Source organism: Buteo buteo, chromosome 10 (assembly GCF_964188355.1).
Source record: "Buteo buteo chromosome 10, bButBut1.hap1.1, whole genome shotgun sequence".
Classification (NCBI taxonomy): domain Eukaryota; kingdom Metazoa; phylum Chordata; class Aves; order Accipitriformes; family Accipitridae; genus Buteo; species Buteo buteo.
Window position 1 is genome coordinate 28,527,610 of NC_134180.1, and position 12,841 is coordinate 28,540,450.

Consider the following 12,841-nt stretch of genomic DNA (forward strand, 5'->3'; position numbering starts at 1 on the left):
CGGTTGTATATAATTTTCTGCACAACTGTACTGTTTTCCTAAAGACACAGACCTAAATCCCCACAAAACGGGATTCTTGCATGGTCTGGGTTCATCTCTGATAAAGGGACAATTGCTATGAACTGCAGCCAAGCCACATGCACAGCACATTGCGCTGGCCAAACGCAGTATTCCAAGGAAACCTGAGTGCGCCGGGCAACTGTGTCAGAAAAACCCTTTCATAAACTATAGACTATGGTTCTGCCCTAACCTCATTATGACTTTCCTCAGGAAGTGCTCTCACTTTGAAGGCTCTTGCAGCACCTCAGAGGTTACAAACCTCCTTCTGATTTTCAGCCTGCTGAATGCCCCCGCTGTTCTCCTGACCATCTTAGCAGCTCTCCCTCATACCCCTGCTACTTCTAATTCACCTTTTCTTGAGCGCAAGTGACCAGATCTTCCAGTTGAAGTTCCAGGTCTCACCCTGGCTCCAAGCAGTGCAATTAAGATTTCCTTGTATCGGTGGGAAGCACCTACTTAAAGGAGCCTGTGTGTTTACTCGCCTCTTCGCAATTACACCGCAGCGAGCCCTCACGAGTGACCCGACTTAACATCCTGTCACTTTTCCAGCTATTCCCAACCAAAGACACAGCAGGTTACGGCACAAGTTCTTCCCGTTAGCCCCTGTATACATGCGAGATGTTGCACTGTGCATCGCAACATGTCACCCCGCGCCATTCCTCCAGGCTCCACCGCCATTCCGGGGCACTTTCTGTGGTAAACACCCATCTCCTCTAGACTGTAGTCAAGACCCAAACACGCTGGCAAGAGCACAGTTAGTAACTTCATTCGTTAGCTCTCAAAGTAAGCTCCAGACTAGTAACTCGCTGGATAGCACCTCCAAGATTTGCCACCTTGGTCGTAATACCGTCTTCTCTTCTAACCCGCTTTATAGATAAATGGGGGGGTAGGGGGCACATCTTACGTCCGTGTTGCCAGGCGGTTCCCCCCTCCCCGGGCATACAGAGCTCGCCGCGAACCACAAGCACTCGTGAGACACCCGAGCACCGGCCTGCCGCCGGCCTCGGGGCCGCCGCCCGCCACCGGCCCCGCAGCGCCCCCCGCGGCGGCGGCGACCGGGCCCCGGCCCTGGGCGCGGCGGTGGCTGCGCAGGCGCCGCCGGGCCGGAGAGTTGGGGAGGCGCCGGGAAGTTGGGGCTGGGTGTGCCGCCGCCTGCCGTGCCCGCCGCCGCTCCCACCATGTCGGGCTCCTCCAACGTGGCGGCCATGAAGAAGGTGGTGCAGCAGCTGCGCCTGGAGGCCAGCGTGACTCGCGTGAAGGTGAGGAGCGGAGCCGGGACGGGGCGGACGCGCCGCCATTATATCGCCCCGGGGGCCGCGCCCCGCGGCGCTCCTCGCAGGCGGCCGGGCCGCCCGGCGGGGTAGGGGCAGGGGTAGGGGCAGGGGCAGGGGCAGGGGCGGGGACCGGGCCGGGGCAGCCAGCTCCGACCTGCCCCCAGGCTTTAGCTCCGGGGCTCCGGCGGGACTCCCCCCCCCCCCCCGCCCCGAGCCGAGCCGAGCCGAGCCAAGCCCGGGGCGGCCGCAGAGCTGCGTCCCCTCCCGCTGCCGCCGCCTCCCCGGGGCTCGGCCCGTGCGGGGCCCGGCCCGCCGCGCCTCTCGCTTCCTGCAGCCTCCCGGGGACCCCCGGGGGCCGCTCTCCGGCCCAGGCGCTCCCCCGGGGGGAGGGACGCGCCCCGGGCTCCCCTTTCATTTCCTTATTGTGAGGAGCGGCTTCTTCCATCACACTCGGGCAGCTTGAGTCGGGGTTTACAACAGGTTGCCTTGGCTGGCCGGGCCCTGACGCTGTAAAATGGAGACTTGGCTGCAAGACGTACTAAGTGCATTTAACTTGTGCGTTTGCAGGGTGAGACTGGGCTCTGTCAAATTAGAGAAACTCTGGGCAAACTGCAAATACAAGATACCAGCGAAGATGCTACTTTCTGAAACTTTGATCCTTCTTTTTCACCAGTTCAGAGTTACAGCAAAGAAAAGCAAGACATAGAATTTTTTTACTGTTCTGTTTTTAGGTAGGTACAGCCTACCAAAAAACCCATATGCTATCTCATCATAAGGATGGCTTTCCAAGGGAAGATAAAATGCCTGTTCAGTTGGGTAGACCATCTTAAACTACAGGCTGTACTTTTAAACTACTTATGCTAGAACAAGGATCTTCAGGCTTAGAAGTTTAACATGAGAATTTCCCACATCGATTCTAATATTGTGCAACTTTGTGTCTTTAAGAAACCAAAAAATTATGATGAAACTGTTGTTTAAAATCTACATAAGCTGTATTGCATAATCATTTAGCAGTATTCTTTATACTTTTTGATGTAGTTATGTCATCAGTAAAGAGTGTTCAGTGAATTCTAATGCCAACTTTTATTGCAACTAGGTTTCTCAGGCTGCAGCAGACTTGAAGCAGTTCTGCCTGCAGAACGCGCAACATGATCCCCTACTGACAGGAGTATCATCAAGTACAAATCCATTCAGACCCCAGAAAGTCTGTTCATTTTTGTAATTACGTGAACTACTTCGGTATCTTTCAGTGGTAAGTTCTGGAATTACGATTCATAAACTGTTGTCATTAAAAATAGCTGGCTTTAAATGAGACTGCCTGTATTAAAAGTATTCAGAAGAGACATCTGACTTCTGCAGCTGGTGTTGGTCTGGATCCCCATTTTGGGCCCCTCCTCTCCTATTCTGGCCGTAGCTCTGTACTGGACATATACTGTTTATAAGTATTATAAGTAGCATTTAGCTGTTGCAGAGCTTCTGCCAGTTGCTGCAGCAAAGTAGTAGTGGGGCCAGCTACTACTGAGCTGCTATTTGGACTAACCTGGTTGCACAGTAATGCTGCTCTATCTTCCATCTGTGTTAGGGTATTATTTCCCTTTTCTCACATAGGATCACTTGCCTGACAGCATACGTGGTGAATCCTGATTGTGGCAGATAAATCAGACTTTAGTTCTTAAACTTCTAAAGAGCACTTCCAAAGATAGGTTAGTGGCAGTCTACAAGAAGAGCACTGTTCCCTGTAGGACACACCCTCTAAGCCAAAAAGGAAAAAAAGTATGTGGTCCAAGAATTGTATCAAGGCCTGTACTCCACTCAAATAAGCTAATACATGGGTAGCAGTTTAAATAACTAGAAACAGTTGAATACTCATTTGGATTTTAATTCCAAAACTTCTATAGGTTCATTAGCACTACTGCTATTGCTATGAAGACTACTCATCTGACATTCCTTGAAAATTCTGGTGATTAGATTTTAGACTAGCCTATTTAGAAAGGCAAGTTTTAGATCCACAGTAGTCTCACCAAGACTCTTGAGAGTCACAAAAATTTGATATTTTATCCACATTAAATGCATGATAATTTTACCATGTCCCTCTTCCCCATTGCCCCTTGACTTGGATCTGTTGGGGGTGAGAGCATATATGTTATTTCAAAGCATCTGATATGCAGTTAACCATAGTTCACAATCCTTAGAAATCTCATAGCGAGTTAACCTTGAAGAATTGTTTTTATAGCTGACTTACATCACTCAAAGAATTGTAGTTCACTAGATTTAAGTTGTATTGTTTAGGCAGCTTTTTAGAAAGGTGACCACAGAGTTGTTCAAATTGTTCTCCCCTTAAGCAGCCTGTAGAAAGCTTCCAAAAAGTTTGTGTATAAACAAGGTGGTTCATGCTAGTAAAGACCAGAGTAGTAACAGTATAGAAGTTGATGCTTAACTATGTAACAAAAACACTTCCCCTATTGTTTTGAGCAATGAATTGCAACAGCGTAACTGAAATGTACTTTAGAGTTTGTGTAGCTTTTAAAGGTATTTCTATTGTGAATTTTATCAAGTATTCGTATTTAAAAGATACTATTCTTGGACACTGACTTGTGTTCACACTACTGTACCTTCAGCTTTAAGCAGCAATTCAAGGAAGAAATCAGATCATTTGTAAGCATTATAGACTGATAACCTATAAAAAGCCAAATAAACTGTACTTTAATGAGTGACACACACAGCTTCCCACTGAGCTTTGCCAAGGTCTAGTAATTCCTGGGTGTGGGTGTCAGGAAATAACATTTCCTCTGTCTCACACACATATATGCATACACAGGGCACAAAAGGCTTAATATTTTCTTTCTCAATTAAAGCCCTTATCTTCCCCCTTTCTGATTTTGGAATGGAACACTTGTTTCTGCTGATGTTACAGGTAAAAGTCATTAGAACAGCAGTTTTAGTTACACTACCTATATAGAAGATTTCTTTCCTTCACTGTATCTCTTGCAAACACTTCCTCAAAATAGGCGATTTCTTAGTTGTAATCCTGGTGTTTTCACAATGAGCCAATAGAGTTCATGTTTGCACAGTCAGCACCACCTCTGTGGAGTGAAGAGGAAGTGTAATTTGTTAGTTACACAGACTCCCCCTGCTTTTCAAAGGCAAAGTAGATGCCTGCTATTTCTGTAGGCACCACATGACTGGGAACAACTTTTTCTGTCCTTCCACTTAGCAATTTGGCTTCCAGGAGACACTAAGCTTCAGTTCTTTTGTAACAGCTTTGATAATCTTCTTGTACCCTTGGTGACAGCTTCATGTTTTTAAAAGTGTATTTTATAAACTAATAGTTTTATAAAACAGCTGTGGAAAAAGAGGATTTTTTTTTTTCCTCAATAGCTGTCCACGGCATATTCTGAAGGTACATGTTCTTAGACATAGAGTTGCTTCAAATAGCATTGATACTTTTCTAACTACATTTTGTTTTTGTTTTTCAGACCTTTTAGCATCTTTTCCTAGCTGCTGATGTGTGTATGGGCAGAGTGCCTCAAGGAGTGGCCTGGTTTGAAGTCTGTACAAAAGCTTAGCTTTAATGTGCCAAATCTAACTGTAAAATTGCTACTGTCGTCAAACCTCTTACCATCTACCTCTCCAAATGAACTGTATGCTAGTTACAATACTTCTGTTTCATAAGGGAATCAGTTTTATATGCCAAGCAAAAAATAAAAGTGTCTTGACTTAGTCTGGTCTTGAAATTACTGTAACAAGTTGATTAACTTCTGGATATGTTGACACCTCATCAGTTACTGCATCACTCCACAGCAGCTGAAAAGCATATACGGGAGTCTGTCTTTAGATATTCCATGCTGCTGGAAGTTTGCCTGGGGTTGATAGTCTTACAGAACAATGAGGCTTCATCAGTACTATACTTAGAAGCATAACAAAAATACAACAACAAAAAAATTTTTTGGCTGTTAGTTTATAATTCAACTCTACAGTTTCCCATATGATAGACATAAAATAAAGACAAAGAGTAACTTAATTATTCTTTATCTTAAAGAGTAATTCTACCTTAGTAGATGACTTACTCTATCAGCCACCTTACTCTTTAGGTAAATACGAAAAAGCACTTATTACAGCTGCATATGAAAAGAAAGTAATTAAATAAAAACTTAGCTTTTTAGCTGCCAGTGAATGTGCAAACTTAAGGCAGAAGAGTAGTTTATTCTGCAGGTAATACCAACTTGAGTATAGCTATGAGGCTGAAGAAGAATTTTTAAGATTTTAATGGGAAAAACCCTGCTCAGAGACCTCACATGTTCAACTGAGCAGCATTTTTAGATGAGATAGCTTTATGTACCTCCTGTAAGCTGGCCTTATGAATTCTTTCCAATCAGTATTTATTTCTTTTTATATAAAAGAATATCAACTACTTTGGGTATATACCTCTTCTAAATATGACTTTTACAGAAGAGATACCTGTAGGAGTCAAACATTATTTTTCTAACTTCAGCAACATGGCTATTTTATGCAAGATGTTAATGAAGTAAAATACCACAGACTTCCTGGATTGCATATAGCCTTCTCCATGCTGTCTAGGTAGGAGACCATTTTTGGAAAAGTATCACCACACTGTCAGGGAACAGCATACTGTAAGTTAGAAAGAGGTTTAAAATATTTATCTCTTACCTGATTACTGAAAGAGGTCTGGGCTTAGCTGCTTAACAGAAAAAAAAGCTGTATAACTAGAAATACTTTATTTTGAGAATATCTTTTACCAAAATATTTACTGTCTTTGATGTTGCAAAGTGTAATTTATCTCTACAGCACAGTAGCAGTCATAGCAAATCTTCAGTGATAGCTAAATAACAGGCTGCTCTAAAATTGCGTAGTTTTTCCTGCTAAACTGGAAAAAGAGTCGCTGTCCTTGTCATGTTGGATTTAGCTACAGACGCAAAGAAAGATGCGTCCTACTTGATCCGCTCCTGTAGAAGGTTTTAATGTTTGCAGCTTGTCTTTCTGCAGGCAGATACTGTTCAGTATCATTATCATTAGTTAGGAGTCTGAGATAATCCATAGTTCAAAGCAGTTGTATTTCTGGTCAGCAGCAACTGGCAGATAGCTGTCCCTTATAAGTGAAATTTTCTTCTACTCGTGTCCATTTCTCGGCGCTGAAATTTAAAAGAAAAGTTATTAACCAGCAGATTCACGCAACAGGATACAAACAAGCGTGACTGCTCCAGTTTATAGTAGGGTAGGCAATGAAATGTGTCACAGTTACAGCATAGTTGAGTCTTTATAGCCAGCTTTTCAAGACTAACAAGGAAGAAAAATTAGAAGTTAGTGATTTAGAACTAAAGAACGTGTAGCAGTTCTCTGTCTACTGACAGTAGACAAAGTGTCTTTAAACCAAACAAGATTATCCATTTCATGGACTGCACCAGGAGTGTTAGAATTTTCCTTCCATATAGCTTGGATACTCACTTCTAAGTTTTGCCAATCATCAGCTGCAATTCCATGGTAAAAATGACTGGAAAAGTAATCTATCATTGCCTAGAGTAACACTTCCATTTCACCTGAAGGTGTGCAGAGGTCAGTGTTACTTGCCATTCGCTATTAAGAAGTGACATTTATATAAATAGCTTAATCATTTTTACATTACGATCCTTTCACTCACCTTGCACAAAAATAGCTCTAGTTGTTTACTAGGCTTCCAAAAATGGCTTATACCAGCGGAGCATTTTTCACATTTGCTTATATCTGTATATGTTAAAGAAATTACATTCTGCAAGTATGTAGTTATGGTATATTGATATTAATCATCCTTGCTGTTTTTATTTTTTGACTTGCAATATAGCAGAATGCTTCTACTTTGTATATTTCTCAAAACATACCTCTAAATGTTTCAGTTAAACACTTCTGTATTGAGAACTGCATTTATACTGCTTTTTTAGGCTTAAGATTTATGGTTACATTTCATGTCAGATTTAGTCTCCCTTCCCAAGCAGGACTATTATTATTACTTAGACATACCTTATGAATCCATTCATATTCTCCAAATTTGGAATCAAAGGTTCCTTTCTGAAGAGACCTCAGCTTTAATGTGAAACGTGGCCCAAGTTCTTGAATTCCCACTTTCTTTTCACTCTTGAAGATATATCTTGGGGAAGGAAAAAAAAAGTTAGAAGGTAAGTTACAAGAACATTCTCTCTCATTTGTGAGTTTTGTGGAAAACGTCACCTGTGGAATCTGAAAAAGATGTAGTCTCGCTGGTTGTGAAAGGTAGCTACTTGTCTTCCAATGAACTGAGGATCATGTGGGAAGAGAGAAGCAAACATGCGACCAATAGAATGGCCAAGTCGTGTTGTAAAGTTATTCAGAATTACTTCAGGTACGTGTTCTGTGGGCTCCTTCCCTTTTCGCTGAAATGAAAGAAATAGATACGAATGCAAAGAATAGATTGAATGCAAAAGGATTTTAATATATTATCAAAGAACAGTTTGAAATAAAACAGGGGGGAAGACAACCAGGGCCAGCTTCTTCTAACAGGGCTGATGATGTGCCCTAATCATTTTTTCAAACACAACGTAAGTTTGTATACAAGTAAAGGAGCAGCTGGTAACATAAGGATCTTTGATTCAACAATATAAATTGAATGAAAAAGCACAAATAAATAATTTTACATTTCCTCTCTTCTGCACCAATTTCCACTCCTGGCTGCATCCATTATAGCAAATAACGCAGTCTACCTATCACAGGAGTCTTTTCTCTGTAGTAATACCAACTAAGAGTATATGGGACTCAGAGTACATGGGATTCTTCTTTAATAAGAACAGGTGAAGTTTAAAAATTACTTATTTCAAAAAAGAAAACATTTCACTGCAAATTATTTAGGGCTAAGTAAGCAATACTTACTACAGAAGAGGTGACAGGGCTGTAACAATAAGAAAAACTTAAGTTTTATTCAAGACTGGGAACTACATTGAAATCTTTCATACTGCTTATCTTTTACACCCTATTGTGTGTATACTATACATTGGGTATTCCCTATTGATGTAGGTTATCAGCTGCTATTGGGACTACTGTAAAAATACTTGGCAGGCAAATAACTATGAAAATGGAAATGTGCTGCTTATGGAAGTATAATATACTAGTCTTTGGCCTCCTGTTAGCTTACAAAAAAACCACCTTTACAAGATCAGCTGTACAAAAGTGCAACCAGTTTTGACAGTTCAAGTAGACTGAACATACTTATTGTTAAACAGAGTACCCATTTTTTAAAATTTTGTTGGAGTCTCACCTTTATTTCTTTGCGCAAACGGACGCTACTCATTCTAAAATGAGCAGTTGGACCATCAGGCAGATGACTTAAAACAAGACCATCTGTTCACCAAGTTAAAAAAAAAGGCTGGTAAAATTCAGCATTTAATTTACAGAGGAACATTTTCTGTGAAATGCAGTATTATGTTAGAGTATTATATCCATAATCTATGCTTGATTTACAAGTTTTCATTATATTTTTGAACATACATTCATAAACTAGTTAACTAGCGTTCTGAAGTATGTACATTAAATTTTGTTTCAATAGGAAACCAGACTTAACTTCTATCGCTTTCTCACTTAATTAGTAATGTTTTATCTAGTCAGCAAAACTAAAGGGAACTTCCTGGTCAGAAAAACTTGTTAATCAATCAAACTGTTAAATTTAGTGAAATAACAGCAGTGTTTATCCATGCATTACAAACTAAAAAAAAAAAACCAAAAAACAAACCCAAACAAAAAAACCCCAACACACTTCCTTTAATAATTGAAGTTCCATGAGCCATCAGATATTCAAGCTGGCACAGTGATTTTTAACTCTTTAGTTACACTGTAAGCTGCACAGTGAAGAGAAAAAAATGTAGAATAAAGTAGATCTCTGATGCACACTACAGAATTATTTTCTTTCCCTAATAGGCCCAGAGCTAGTATATCTATTTCAGTAAATACACAAAAGGATACTTGGTATTTTGCGATCTTCATTAATAACAATTAAATCCGTGAAGTCCCTTGCAATACACTGTGGAATAATTCTTTTCAAAGCCAGCCCTCTTCGATAGTAGACATGCGAGTTGGGTATAACAGTAGACAGTTGTTCACAGAATCTTACTGTTCTCTGCAAAACAGGTGATTTAAATTGCAAGGTGGTAAATACAGTGCCAAATCCAAATATTAGGTGAATAGAGGGTTGCTCATTCCAACTGCCCTCCCTGATGATATATTACTTCCAGTATCTCTATAAACATTTGAAGACAAGCTATTAAATTACTTCATTCAGTCAGTGGAAAAAAATTTATTTGCAGTAAAGACTGCACAACACCAGGGACTTTTGTTTTTTTTTAAAGCATTTTTTTTTTCCTTCCTCAATCATAGAAAAGCAGGAAAATTCCAAAAGCGTAACTTCCAAACTCATTATTTATTAAGGACGTTGGTTTACAAAAAGTTCATAACATTTCAATATACAATATAACTATTACTTCAGGTACTAATGTCTGAGTTGCCAGATAAACTGTTTGAGGTGTACTTTTTCCTATTTTTAAAACCACTTTTAGGGTTTTCACTAATGTCAGTAATCTCCCCAATTAGGTAGTGCAGATCACTTGCATACAAGAACATACACATGACGTTCGTTTTTGTAATGAAGGAAACAGTGCTAGAGAAACTAATAGATTACATACATATACAAGGCTATTGATAGTCACTAAATAAAACAGCAGAAAAAATCCATGTGAAATTTTCAGCTTTAATTTTAACCAATTATAGTATGAAAACCTTGGTATCTTATAACCAGTTGATTGCTCAGAACTCTCCAAGTAAAACATACGTACCCCACGAGGTCTGTCTGATGTTGTAATAAGAATCTTGGGAACTGTCTGTCTGTTGAAGTATGGTGCAAATTCATCAGTTGCTTCATCAAAAGCAACCTGGAAGAACAGAAGTCTTGTTAACCCACATATACGAAATAACTGAAGAACAATTGTTCAGTCTGATCTAAATTCTGATGAAATTGAATTTAGTAGGAAAAAAAATCAGTTCACGAGATCTATCCTATAATTAATCATCACAGGGCATGTGGTTTTTACATTTTTAAGAATCTAGTGTGATGAACATTGGCAGGTTTTACCATCACTAACAGTAATGCAAAAATCAATTATCTAATGTAGATAATGCAAGAATGACATCACCTCTTAGTGAACCCATCACATGTAAAAAGTAATTCATCAACACCTTAACTAACAGGAGAGTGGTGAATGTTAAGTTTCATCAATCCATTTTATGTCCCTTCTTGGGGGAAAAAAAAAGGTTAACTTTATAGCATATGCAGAAATTAAGCAGTTACCTCTTCGTCGTTGGGATCTACAGTAGTTTCATCATACACTCTCTGATTTTCAATAGTCTTTGGTATGGCTTTTGGAGGTGCCTAAAATAAACAACTTGATTAACATAACACATACAAGTGTATTGCTACCATGATGTTGTGTATACTTCTACACAGAATTAGAAGAATTATTTATTTTATGACACCAGAGAACATCACATAAAGGAGCAGCATCGCTAGAACAGTGACACTGCTTAATTTCAGTCTAATTAAGCAATGGGGTTCCAAAAGAAAACAAAAAAAAGGCGGGGTGTGTGTGTAACTTTCTATCCACTTCTCTTCCATGGAAGAAAAAAGCTCTACTTTCAACAGCAACACATTTCAGCCTCCACATCTACAGTTTACCAACTAATAGCCTATAACGTTTACCCCGTTTACTTCCACTACTCTTGTGAGATTACAACAATACAGGTATTCACAACTGATGGTCTCCAACTGTCAATGTGCTTTTGCAGTAGTTCGGGAAAAGAAGCAAAACTCTAGTTCGTGGCTAGGCTTGGAAACAAGCAGACAACCGGTCTGGGCAAGGTTCAGTTGGATCTGATTTTTTAAAATTTTTACAGACATTCCCTATTAAGAGTATAATTTCGAGTAACATCAACACAGTGCCATAGCAATTACATCAGACAGAGAAGACTTTTCAGGAAGGGCCTGCTTTGATGCCATTATTGGTTAAAACTCACCCTGCCCGATTACGGCATCATTTAAGACACAGCACCACCAAGACACAGCTGCTAAGCTCAGCTGTTTGATACCTCCGCTATACAACACAGCCTCTCTTAAGGCTACCGGGGCCAGTGAGCACCGAGATCACCGCTCCACTTTCCTGGAGTCTGGGGACAAACCGTTCCTCTCACGACACTGAAGAACCATCCCCACGGCGAGCTCTGCCCCGTTGGCGACGGAGCACCACCTCGCTGCAGCGGGGACGGCCTCGCCACGACGCGGGGACGCGGCGCGCTGCGGCCGGAGCCCTTACTCTGTCTCCCAGGGCTTCTCGCTCCTTTCTCCGCTTCTTCTTGGCGGCCAGTTTCTCCTAACGGGAGAGGGAGAGCGATCCGTTAGCCAGACCCGCCGCCCAGCCGGGGCCTCCCCCGCCCGCCAGTAACGGCCGCCGCGCCGGGCCCACCCCCACCTTCCTCTGCTGCTGCTTCCAGCGAAGGAACATAAAGTGCCGCCGCTGCTTGTTCTTGATCTCGGACACACTGAAGGTGGGCGGGAAGAGAACCCGCTCCGGGGCCGGCGGCCCCCCCTCCTCCGCCGCAGAGCCCACCGGGCCGCTGCCGCCGCCTGCCATGCTGCTGCTGCTGCTGCTGCTGCCGCCGCCGCCGGGCAGGAACTGACCCCTCACCCTTGACCTCTGCCCCCGCGCGCCGGCAGAGCACGCGCCGCGCCTGCGCCGGGGCCGCGGGCCGGGCTCCCGCCGCGCATGCGCTGAGGGGGCGGCCGAGCGGGGAGTTGGGCTTGGCGCGCGGGGGGCGGCCCTGAGGGGAGCGGCCTTGCGCTGCGCCAACCGCCGCCTGCGCCCCCTCAGCCGGGCGGGTGGGCGGGCGCCGGCGGCTCCGGTTCGGCTTGTGAGAGGAAGCACGGCTTTTAAGCCAAGCGCCGTCGTGCTCGGAGCGCTGAGGAGACGTGGCTGGGCCTTGGGGAGGGTCGTCGTACCCAGCGCAGTCCCCGTCCACCGCCGGCGCGCGGGCGGGGAGCCCGGCTCCGGCCACGGCGCTGGGCGGCAGAGGGGGCGCCGGCCTCCCGACCGAGCGGGTCGCATAGCCTGCTGCTTCGTGGCAGGTACCTGCAAAATGGCTACGCTAATGGCTCTGCAGGCAACAGATCTTGAGATGAGACTATTTAATACAAATTATTACTGCAGGGTAACTTGCAGTCGGGGTTAATATCAAAAAGGGAAGCTTTGAACAAATGTGACGCACCGATGGATTTACGTAAAGGATAGTAACATCACGGCCCAGTAGTGGCTTCCCATGTGCACGCGTTTCACATTCAGACATTTGCTCGCAGTGAGTTAAGTTGTGGGGAGCATCTGCTTAAAAGGAACCATTGGGTTTTCTGATGGTAATGTTCTTGCGAATTATTTTTATTCTATTAAAGCTTG

The 12,841-nt window shown here is 43.0% G+C and overlaps 2 protein-coding genes across 2 annotated transcripts; one reads left to right on the forward strand and one right to left on the reverse strand.

Annotated features, from left to right (window-relative positions):
• The first annotated feature begins 1,146 nt into the window (after positions 1–1,146).
• On the forward strand, positions 1,147–5,054 carry GNG5 (G protein subunit gamma 5). The gene is made up of 3 exons (XM_075039117.1): positions 1,147–1,319; positions 2,431–2,586; positions 4,811–5,054. The coding sequence occupies exons 1-2, from the start codon at positions 1,239–1,241 to the stop codon at positions 2,554–2,556; spliced, it is 207 nt and encodes a 68-aa protein (XP_074895218.1). The 5' UTR covers positions 1,147–1,238; the 3' UTR covers positions 2,557–2,586; positions 4,811–5,054.
• Positions 5,055–6,053: 999 nt separating this feature from the next.
• On the reverse strand, positions 6,054–12,069 carry RPF1 (ribosome production factor 1 homolog). The gene is made up of 9 exons (XM_075039116.1): positions 11,867–12,069; positions 11,711–11,767; positions 10,693–10,773; positions 10,181–10,276; positions 9,315–9,468; positions 8,614–8,696; positions 7,554–7,735; positions 7,347–7,473; positions 6,054–6,484 (listed from the first exon to the last, which is right to left on the reverse strand). The coding sequence occupies exons 1-9, from the start codon at positions 12,026–12,028 to the stop codon at positions 6,443–6,445; spliced, it is 984 nt and encodes a 327-aa protein (XP_074895217.1). The 5' UTR covers positions 12,029–12,069; the 3' UTR covers positions 6,054–6,442.
• Between the last annotated feature and the right edge of the window lie 772 nt (positions 12,070–12,841).